Here is a 12822-nt window from a genome sequence, read left to right on the forward strand (position 1 = left end):
GTTTTCCTTATTTTTTTCTGTCATTTCATTTTTGTTTACTTCTCTTCCGTTTTCCTCTTCTTCTTTTCTTCTTCTTCTTCCTCTTCCTCTTCTTCTTCATCCTCAACTATTTGTACATTCAATCTTGATTTAATAACATTGTCTATCCATGATAGACATGTTGAACAAAAAATTCTTGTATCTTTTCTCATATCTTGTATTACCTCAGCACACTGTGGATGGGTCGGAATGTTGCATGCAGCACATTTTCTGATTAGGTTTTGTGGATTGACTATGCTATACCAAACCTTACACAGTTTGCATGCTTTTGGCATTCTTTTTCCTAATGCATCAATTAGGATATTCACAAGATTCACCTTATTCATTTTCTTTGTCGGAATATGTTGGTTTATGTATATTTTCTTTATGAGTCTCTTGACCACTTGGATTTTATTTGGAACTTCTTCAATTATTTTCAAGATGTTTTCATTAGATTTGTTCCAGTTTGAAGGATTATATCCTTCTAATATATCTATGAATGCTTTTGTATCTTTTTGGTTAGGACTGTTGCTGATTTCATAGATGAGAAATGCCAGTTCCCTTCCTGCTACCTCATCGTATTGCGAATCTGCTAAACACGCCAAATTACGCCACCTCTTCCCGCAGTTGGAACTTACTGCCATCTTGTTCTGATTTATAGTATTACACTTGATAAACTAACTTAGAAGACGCTTTATCCTACTATTTTCACACTAATCTTATCACCGATAGTTCACGAACACTTCTAGATATTTCTCAAATTCTAGTCGTATGTTAAACTTGTGATATCTGTTGATTAATCTGACTTCACGCGGGTACGTCTCACCAAGCAAGATGGCTACTACGAGAGAGAGAGAGAGAGAGAAAGAGAGAGAGAGAGAGAGAGAGAGAGAGAGAGAGAGAGAGTTTAGATGAGTTATTTTTGTTACAGGTAATGTGTTTAGTCATTTATCTTTACGCGTATTTTTTTTAATGATATATATATATATATATATATATATATATATATATATATATATATATATATATAAATACTATATATAGAGAGAGAGAGAGAGAGAGAGAGAGAGAGAGAGAGAGAGAGAGAGAGAGAGAGAGAGATGCTTTTTTTTTTTTTAGATTTATTTGGTCTACTTCGGGACTACTTTTTCATATTGTAGCTGTCTGTACTCTTTTTAAAGAGATTGGTTTTACTATATTTATTTCCAGACTAGGAGGATTTCCTAATTACCTCGGAGCACAGCGTTAATTTTTAAATTTTCTTTCCTTTGTAGCATTTGTATAGTAATCGCCATTACTTTGAGACGATGCAATCCGCAGCTAAGCTTTAAGCAAAACTCATATCAGGTCCTATTTTACCGCGTCACTTGTGTTTAGAGTCATGTTCAGTGATTCCTGAATTGGCCATGTTTTCTGGGGGCTCTGGATTCTCTCCTTACTTTTGTTTTCCCAGATTAACGAAGAGCTTTTACTTTTCCTTCTCTCCACTACGAATGATCTAACGAAGTGCTACGTCATGGAGCAGGTATCCATGCTTTTTATTCAGGTCATCCTTATATATATATATATATATATATATATATATATATATATATATATATATATATACATATATATATATATATATCATAATATATATACATACATATATATATATATATATATATATATATATATATATATATATATATACTCAGCACATGCACACTATGTATATACATATGTATACTGTATATGTATATATATGTATATATATATATACTATATATATATATATATATATATATATATGTGTGTGTGTGTGTGTGTGTGCGTGCGCGCGCGCGTGTTGTGTGGTCATCCCGTTTATTTGATATATGGGAGACATACGCAGGATTTTGGAATAAAACCTTTTCCTAGTTTATTTGGGGCCGTTCGTTTAAGGCTGAAACGAAGTTCAAAGACGGAAAAAAAAAATTGCCCCAACAATTGCGAGAAAAATTGGGGGTAAAATGTTTATCGCCTTGTGTAGGCTCTCTCTCTCTCTCTCTCTCTTCTCTCTCTCTCTCTCTCTCTCTCTCTCTAACAAAAAGAGAATTTCTATATCAGACAAGGTATCGTTTCAAACAGATAATCTAGCAACATTTTTTTTTATTGAAGAGGTCTCTTCCTTTTTTTCGAAAAGTCTATTGGCTACTCTCCCTCCAAAGGCCATAGCAATAAAATCAGCATCGTGTATCTAAACAATTATCTAAATAATTATGTCTCTTGGGATTTCACTCTCGCTCATGGAAGAACTTTTTTACGAAATGATGAAACATTGATACTCAGGAAGGTCTTTTGTTGTAAAAATGGGATGGATTCCTTGAACTTTTAGTATCAGGATTCCGATGTCTTTTGCACAGATGGCCTTTTGATAGTAATTTGGGAACGGAGCAAAGATCAGTTATGGTAGATATGCCGTGAATGCTATGGTGTGTTATTCAGCTAAACTGGCTGTGTAAAGTCATGTAACATAACCGCTACCTCAGTCATTGTGAATATTTGAATTATCAATAGTTAGTCTCAACAGGAAAAAATTGTAATGGTAATTTTCATTGCAAATATATCTCACCATTTTCAGTAACGATCGAGTTTGGTTATCATGACATAACGTCTGTACAGCTGAAGATTATTAAAAAAAATCTTGATATCTGATTCCTTCACTGCAAAGTATACCTAAAAGGTAGCTTTTATCTGAAAACACCAGAAATTTGATATCAACGGGTCTAACCATTACCTAGAAGGACTGTGCTGTTTCATTGTACTGCTTCAAACGTCAGTTCATGCTTTTGCATGAAGATGCTTTTATTCAGAGCAGTGTCTTGTAACACAAGCACAGTGCTCAGATATGTAGGAGTTGAATCATAGTAATGGTTTAGTTTAACCCTGAAAAGCATTCACTTTTAGTTATTTTGAAAAGTGATATGATGGCATCTCACAAAATTGCGATCGCAAGCAAAGCTAGAATGCAAATATAAATTTTACTTGCATTGAGCTTATACTTACCATGTTCTGCATCATATGTGCTTTCAAATACCCGAAGTTTCTATGCATCAGATTTAATTATCTACTCTACTAGCCAGTAATTCATAAGGATAATCGCGACTTGATATTTTCAGTAAAGAAAAATAAAATAAAACTCCTAAATCAGGTCTTTTATTGTTCTCATTCACTTTAATACCGTGATTGTAGTCAGAGCAAATGGCTATTCCCTTTATCTGATAATCCTAATAGCATCCCTATGTGTTACCTTATCAGTTATCAGTTGTTTCATTTTCTTATTCAAACAGGAATCTAAAGGAATAAGGAAGTTATCATTCATACCCATAAGTTTAGAAAATTCATTTGTATTTGATTATTTTCTTTAGCTTACGAACGCATGACCGTAGATTTAAAACATCAACACACGGAGAAAATATTAGTTTTAAAAATCTTTTGTATTTTATATTTTTTAGATTAGATTTAAAACATCAAACACACGAAGAAAATATTAGTTTTAAAAATCATTTGTATTTTATTATTTTTGTAGCTTACGCACGCATGACCGTAGATTTAAAACATCAACACACAAGAAAATATTAATTTTAATTCTTTTCTGAGCTTTTAACTGAATGATATGCTCTATATTGATCAGTGCAGATTAAATTGTAGGAAAGTACAGGATGATTAAAAAAGAATCACCCTATTTCATGATCAAATATTTCGTAAGTAAATGTATGAATCAGAATGAGGGAGTGGGTGTTTGAAAGATCAGATTTCCCAGTTTTCTATAACTTAGAGCATTTTTAAATGAAAAACTGCCTCAGCGATGGATTGGTCGGATAGGGGCCCAAGACAGTGCTCTTTGTGCTTGGTCTCCTAGATCTCCTGACCTCACAGTTTGTGATTTTTTACTCTGGGGGATTGTAAAAGATAAAGTCTTTGTTCCACCATTGCCAACTGACCTGGAAAACTTGAAAAATCAAATAACAACAGCGATCAATTCAGTTGATCCTGATGTGCTTCAACGTGTTTGGGAAGAATTATCATATCGTATTGACGTTGTTCGTGCTGCAAGGGGTGGCCATATTGAGCACTTGTAACATGTGAAATAAAACTTGACTGTTAGTAGAATACTTGTATTATAAGTTTTATTTTTTGTTTATTTTCCTTCATAAAATATTTGATCATGAAATAGGGTCATTCATTTTTAATCACCCTGTATATTAAAAGAATATTCCTGTAGTTCTATTCGTGAAGTATTTTTTTTGAGGAGGTTGGCCAAAATATTGCATGATCCTTTTACATGACAGCAAAAATATTCATGAAATTCGAGTGGTACATTTTCCCGAGAAAGAGTTTTATGAGAATGCGTCCAACCTATTCAGGCAGGACAAAACCAATTTCCTGATACTAATGTCAAAATGAATTTAGGACTTTCTTAAGTTTTTGGGGTTTTTTATGCGGGGGGAGAGCGGGGTGGGCGGGGCCGGCCGTAAGTCACCACGAATCGTTCTAACCTTCGTTTCAAGAAATGTGGCATGAAGCGATCATGGGAATTTCCATTGTCAGGTTTTCTATTTCTTCTTTTTATTTTTTTTTTTTTTAAGTTTTCAACAAGACGTTGAGAGACTTCCGAATATTTTCAGTACAATGGTGTTACAGTCTTTGAGGATGATGAAATGATATGATTTCATTTCCCTTTGGAAACTATATTTTTTCCTATATTAAATTGTGCATACCGGTAAACTTATGGCCATTTCTTACAACGCAAATATTACTGTAGCCAAGAACATTGTTGTTTTTAAAATAATTAATTGCTTCTAGAAGTCTTCAACTTTCGGCAAAACACGAATGAAGTACATTATATTGTAAATCTGTGATTGGTTGACATTGTAATTACAAAAAATAACGAATACTTATGCAGTGCCATATGACAGTGGAATCACGTAAGGCTTAAAATGGTTAGATTTAAAAATTTATCAGATTCTCTAGTCGAAGTCTATATAGATTTTCCTTTCAAATTTATCCTAAAATAATTTGAATAGTCACAGCTACCACTCAAGCTTTCGACTTCCCCATAACTTCTTGAGTTCCTCAAAATTTTTAGATATTCTTATCAGTACAAACCATGAATGGGAAACGAAATGAGCTCTATGAAAAGTGAGAATTAAACATAATGATACGAAGAAGTTTATCATGAGCTCGTTCAAACACTATCTACTCTCAAGGTCTGCAGTGTATTTGCTCTTTAGCCTAGAGGACTACTTAAGCTTTCGCTATTAGTTCGTGTTTCCTAAATAAATCTAAAAATCAAATGGCTTCCTTAAGTTGTTGATTATTTTTCTTATTAGATTCTCTGTTTATCATTCTTTCAAAGGTAACCACTCAGATTTTGCAGACTTTACCTTGTTATTTTAACGTTATTATGACTTTTTTTTTCAATCATATCGATGTGTCACATCTTTAGCATGATATCATTTTCATAGCACAGCCTAACCCGACTTCTTACTGGTAAAAGAGGCAGAAATAATTAGAGAGAAAGAAAGTTTTAAAAATGCAAGAAGGAAGATGGACGTCACGTCAGTATCTCTCTCTCTCTCTCTCTCTCTCTCTCTCTCTCTCTCTCTCTCTCTCTCTCTCTCTCTCTTTTTGCAGCCTTTCCTTTTTTGTCCTTCTTCTCTTTCAATCTGCAGTTTCTCTCTTCTTGTGTCCACTTAGGGTTTTCTTTGATGTGTGTTCTGTGGTTTGTATGATGGAAAGCATTCCAAGAAGAAGCCCTTTTAATCTGGAGATTGTCTTCCCGTCCTGAATATTTCTCTTCGAAGAGAGTAATGCAGTGTCCTCTCTTCATTGCCAGAATGCATTCGGGGGTGATTTGACAGTTTTATGTCTTGTTTTAGAAGGCGTAGACATACAAACTGACTGAATGAAAGAGTGAATGAATAAAGGAAGGAACGAACGAACGAACGACAAAAATGGAATGAAGAAATGTTTGAAGGAATGAATGAATGGATGAATGAATGAATTGATTAATGAGTGAATGGAGGAATGAATGAATGAATGAATGAAGGAAGGAAGGAATGAATGAAAAAGTGAATGGATAAAAGAGGGAAAGAAGGAACAAAGGAATGAATGAAGACAAGGAAGGAAGAAATTATTAAATGAATGAGTGAATAGAGTAATGAATGAAGGAAGGAACGAATGATTGAATGAATGAAAGAGTGAATGAATAAAGGAAGGAAAGAAGGTACGAAGAAATGAATGAAGAAAAGGAAGGAAGAAATGATTCAGTACATGAATGAATGAATGAAGGAAGGAAGGAACGATTGAATGAATGAAAGAGTGAATGAATAAAGAAGGGAAGGAAGGAAGGACGGACGGAATGAATGAATAGATGAATGAATGAATAAAGGCATGACTGGATGAAATGAAGCTAGGAGGAAGGAATGAGGAAGAAAGGAAGGAAGGAAGGAATGAATGAAAGAAGGAGGAAGAATAAAGAATGAATGAATAAAGGAAGAATGGATGGAATGAATGCAGGAAGGAAGGAAGGAAGGAAGGAAGGAAGGAAGGAAGGAAGGAAGGAAGGAAGGAAGGAAAGAATGAAAGAGTGAATGAATAAAAGAGAGAATGAATGAATGAATGAAGGAAATATAATTCAGAGACAGTGCTCATTGAGTGTATTTCTCGTTAGTTAGTTACGAAACACCTTAAAAAAACAAGTAAACGGACATAAATTCTTTTCAATGTAGCTCAAAAATTAAAAAAAAAAACATAACAAACGCAAATGTGTAAATTATACGCAATACTGACAAGGGGATATGTGTACGCTTCTTACGTACCAGATAACTTTAAGAAAACGCCCGTGATCAAATGCATTAACCGGAAAATCAAACTCCCGGATAAAATTGTTTGGTGGGAGGGGTGTAGGTGGGGGGGGGGGTGGGGGGGTGGGAGGGGGGGAAATGGTCCCGGAGATTAAAACGCCCACGTGGGTGTTTTGCCAGATCTGGATTTATTCGAAGTCGTGGAAAATGAATGAGATCCCGATTAATTTTTTGATGGTGGGGGTCGTCGCCTGAGAGAGAGAGAGAGAGAGAGAGAGTAGAGAGGAGAGAGAGCGAGATAGAGAGAGAGAGACTCTTAAAGATGTTTGGCCCGAGGTGGCCAGGTTAAAGAGAGAGGTCTCTCTCCTCCTCCAATGCCCTTTCGGGTAAGATCAACCTCGGGGGTATGAGGTTTGGAAAGTCTGTCTATGTATTTTGTGAGTTTTTTTTCCGGTTTTCAAGGTCATGTTTATTATGTTATTCATTCAGGCTTGTGGGTCGGAATTTGAAGGTACTAGATCATCTACTTTTCAGTGATATTGTGCAGCATTGGCGTAGGTCTCGTCTCCTCTCTCTCTCTCTCTCTCTCTCTCTCTCTCTCTCTCTCTCTCTATATATATATATATATATATATATATATATATATATATATATATATATATATATATATATATATATATATATATATATATATATAGTGTATATATATAGATATATATATATATATATATATGCATATATATATATATATAAGTCATATCACATGTGATATGACTTATAGATTGGCTACGTGCTGTCAAAAGCACTACAAACACTACCGGAGTCGAGGTGGGTTGATGTTGTCTCCAAACCAACTAATTACCTGCGCGCGAAAGGTATATGAGGGTGAGAGGCGACATGAACTTTTAACCTCTCGCGGTGGTGTAGTAGGAAAAGCTTCACTGACGTTCCTGGGTTTGAAAGGATCCATAGGTTCGCGCCCTGGTCCAGGCAAATCTATTATCGAGAAAAAATTCCCCTTCGGTTAAGCATATATGAAAATATATTAATTCCGAGGTAGAGCGAATTAGATATTAAAGGACATTGTAGCTCGATATATAATATATAATATATATATATCTATATATATATTATATGTATCTGTATATATATATATATATATAGATATATATATATATATATATATATATTATATTATATATATATATTATAGAATGCATATATATATATATATATATATATATATATATGTATGTAATATACATATCATCCATGTATATATGTATGTATAATATATTATGTATATATATTTATTTATATACGTACATATATATATACGTCCCATATATATATAATATATATATATAATATATCAATATATATATATGTATATATATACTATATCAAAATATATATATATAATATATATATATCTACATGTAATATATCTCATATTCTATATCTACTATATCACTTCTCTATATTACTAGTATATCTAATATATAATATTCAGAATAGATATATATATGCATATATATGATATATACATATATATAGATGTATGTATATCATATACATACATGTATATAGTATGTATAATGATATATGTATGTATAATATTATGTATATATATTTATATATACGTACATATATTATATACTACATATATATATAAATATATAATATATAATATATATATATATATAGTATATATAGTATATATATTGTATATATATAGCATATATATATATATATATATATATATATATATAACATGTATATATATATATATATATATATATATATATATATATATATAAGTATTACATATATATATATATTATATATTATACTATATAATTTATATAATTATATATTATATATATATATATATAAGATACTATATATGCAATATATATATATATATACATATATATATATGTATGTATATATATACATACATGTATATATTGTATGTATAATATATTATGTATATATTTATTTATATACGTACATATATATATATATATATATATATATATATATATAATAAAATATATATTGTGTATGTTTAATCTATTATGTATATTATATACATATATATAATAATATTATATATATATCATATATATACAATGTATATATAGATATATATATATAACTTATATATATAATATGTATAACATACATGCACACATACATCTCAAAGTCTAAGTCATTCCTATTCCATCAACCGGCCTTAAAGACATGTCGCGTACAGCGACAAGCTTGTCCTGGCCACCTGAGAACCCAGTGGGGTTCTTATCCTTTCTGTCTCGTCCGTGACTCCCAGGAGTCGTTGCGTGTTATATAGACTGTATATATATATATATATATATATATATATATCTATATATATATATATATATATATATACATATACATATATATATATATATATATATATATATATATATATGTGTGTGTGTATGTGTGTTTATATATATATATATATATATATATAATATATATATATATATATATATATATATATATATATATATATAAGTCACTGTATATTTGTAGTTTTTATATTGCTAATATTTTCCTCTGTCTTGTTACTTGTTTTAAAAAAATCAGCGTTTTAATGGACAGTGTACTTCGATTTTCATGGCAGACAATTATTATTATAAAATAAACTGTTTTGTGTATGTCATGTGTTTGTGAACACTTTTACATTGCCAAGTTTTTTCTCAGTGATGTTAATTGTAGAAAATATCAGCATTTTCAAGAATAGCAAAGTTCTAACGTTCCTGGCAGGCACTGACAAAATAGACTCTATGTGTGTATGTTACTATGTATGTTACATTTTATATTCCTGATTTTCTGTGGTGCTACTTCTCGAAAAATATCAGCATTTTAAGGAAGTGTGTACCTGTAATTCCTAAAATAATTTCCTCCATCTGTATTCCTTTGCTTCACAGACTAAATACAGAAATATGGTGGTTTATAACTGAAGGATATTCAAGTTTAACATCAGGGATTCAAGTGAACGTTGCAGGATTTTCATCTGGGATTTTCTGTCCAGTCATTATTTTTCATCTCTTTGATAAAAGAGAAAGGGAGCGGAATAATAACTGATTACTCTTCGTAATGGACGTTCAGTTTTTTATTCAAACGTGTAATGTCGCCTTTCGTATGCTAGGGATATCATAAATTTTCTTATATGTTCATTCTGCTGTGTGGTATATATATATATATAATATATATATATATATATATATATATATATATATATATATATGTATAATATAATATATAAAATATATAATATATATATATATATATATATATATATATTCATTCTCCTATATATTTATATGCGTGCGTGTGTGTGTGTGTGTGTGTGTGTGTATAAATGAATGTGTTTCCCTAATGCATATTTCAGTACATATGAGTTTTATGAGCTGCTAAGAAGGAGCGAAAAATAAGCAGGATGCAAGCAGTAAAGGCGCATGCTACTACGCTGAGGAGGGATAAATGGATATACAATATTATAGAATGTTACAGTTTGACACATAACTCATATGTACTGAAATATGCATTAGGGAAACACACATTCATTTATACACACACACACACACACACACACACACACACACACACACGCATATAAATATATAGGCGAATGTATATATATATATATATATATATATATATATATATATATATATATATATATATATATATATACATACAGCAGAACGAACATATAAGAAAATTTATGATATCCCTATCATACAAAAGGCGACATTACACGTTTGAATAGAAAACTGAACGTCCATTACGAAGAGTAATCAGTTACTTTCCCACTCCCTCTCTCTCTTTTATCAAAGAGATGGAAAATAATGACTGGACAGAAAATCACAGATGAAAATCCTGCAACGTTCACTTGAATCCCTGATGTTAAACTTGAATATCCTTCAGTTATGAACCACCATATTTCTGTATTTAGTTTGTGAAGCAAAGGTATACAGATGGAGGAAATGATTTTATGAATTACAGCTACTCACTTCCTTAAAATGCTGATATTTTTCGAGAAGCAGCACCACAGAAAATCAGGAATATAAAATGTAACATGCACAGTAACATACACACATAGAGTCTATTTTGTCAGTGCCTGCCAGGAAAACTAGAACTTCGCCATTCTTTTAAATGCTGATATTTTCGAAAATGAACATGACTCATCAGAACCAGCAAAAGCAACCAGCCCTCACATTCAAACTAGTCATCTAATATTTAACAAAATATATTGAATATTAAACATTCAGATGATGATCTGTTTGTAATCTGTATCTACCTCAACAGTAGAGGGACGTTCGAACCTTTTGTGATGCTTTTAATTCATAATGTTTTCTTTCACAATCTATCTCAGATCCCCTTTTCCTGCAGAGAGCAACCAGATTTTCTATACAGCAGAACAATTATGCAGCAAAAATGCCTCGCTATCGAACTTCTCAGTTCCAGAGGTCCTTTAATCCTCACACCCCTGGACTGCCTTTCATTATATTTTTATCTATTTATTAATAATTTATTAATTTATATTTTTTTTCAATTAATGCGGTCTTTTAGTATTATACTTCTTTCTAATGAACACCATACTCTTTGGAAGCTCGAATTCCAAAACAGTGTTATTTCATATGGATTGGATTGATCTTCTGAATAATAATAATAATAATTTATGGCAGAAGTTTTACTGAAAATAATAGCTATTTCAGCTGCGTTTATCTTGTATAGAAGTTTCCCTATTCTTCTTATTACTGACTTTTCTTCAGTACTCAAGTTGGCTATTAAAACTCCAAATGGGGGATTCGTGTAAAAAACGTGGTATTTGTAAAAAAAAATTGAATATATTATACAAATATATCCAGTTTAATAAATACCACATTTTCATAAAACTGAATATATTATACAAATATATTTTTGGACATGAATCCCCCATTTGGCGTTTTAATAGCCAACTTGAGTACAGAAGAAAAGTCAATAATAAGGATAGGGAAACTTCTATACAAAATAAACGCGGCTAAAGTAGCCATTATTTTCAATGCAACCTGTATTAACGAAGGTCCTCTTCCAGCATATAATAATAGTAATCATAATAATTCACATATCTTACTATAATGGGTGTAATGTCTGTCTGTCATTCAATCACGGCCAAACTGCTGGTCTGATGGGCATAAAAATTGGCAGGGTTATAGTGGGAACCTCTAAGATGATTTATAATGGGGTTTCATCTTACCTCCTCCCCCCTCTGAAGGGGTTGGGGGTGAGAAGGGATTCCCTGAAACGGAGCTGGTTCTGCCCGTGAAACGGGGCTGGTTATGCCTGTAGACTTAGTTGCTTTACGAATTTTCATACATAATTTCTGTATACATAGGTTTGCTTGTTATTCCAATGTGCTTTAATTAAGGAAACCCATAGCCCGCAATACCATACTAAATCGTCTATTTTTTCTCATTGTCCTCCCAGTACGTGGAGTACTTCATCGACCGGGGAGTGCTGGGAGTGACGAAGGACATCCAGCACCCGGTCCTGGAGTACACAGGAGACGCGGTTCCAGGAGGAACCCGGTGGAAGTTCGACTCGTCTCACAGCCTCGTCGTGCCGGTGATGCCCCCTACGCTGGTGGGGGTCTGTCGCCTCCTTCAGATATATTACGTTCTCAAGGTAGGGCGTTGGAAGCTATGTATGATCCCCGCAGAGGCGGTGGGAGATAAATGAGTATGGATGATACACAGGAGAAAATTCATAATCTTGTCAAGACATTTTCTCTTATTGTGCCGTTGTAAAGCCATCAATTAGTCCTTCAGCAAAGCGTTTTTGTTACTGAATGCCATCTTGAGGACATTTGAAACGTTTGACAGATACCATATCTTGAGGACATTTGGAGCGTTTGATAAATACCTCATCTTGAGGACATTTGGAGTGTTTGATA

General features: G+C 32.3%; 1 protein-coding gene across 2 annotated transcripts in view; it reads left to right on the forward strand.

Moving 5' to 3' along the window:
- Positions 1–12822, forward strand: part of LOC135211702 (arrestin domain-containing protein 2-like) — a 362806-nt gene that overhangs the window by 340302 nt on the left and 9682 nt on the right. For both annotated transcript variants that reach the window (XM_064244950.1, XM_064244951.1), the window contains one exon: positions 12357–12554. In XM_064244950.1, the coding sequence (XP_064101020.1) occupies positions 12357–12554 (198 nt within the window). The remainder of the gene's footprint in view (positions 1–12356; positions 12555–12822) is intronic.

Source organism: Macrobrachium nipponense, chromosome 4 (genome assembly GCF_015104395.2).
Source record: "Macrobrachium nipponense isolate FS-2020 chromosome 4, ASM1510439v2, whole genome shotgun sequence".
Taxonomy (NCBI): Eukaryota; Metazoa; Arthropoda; class Malacostraca; order Decapoda; family Palaemonidae; genus Macrobrachium; species Macrobrachium nipponense.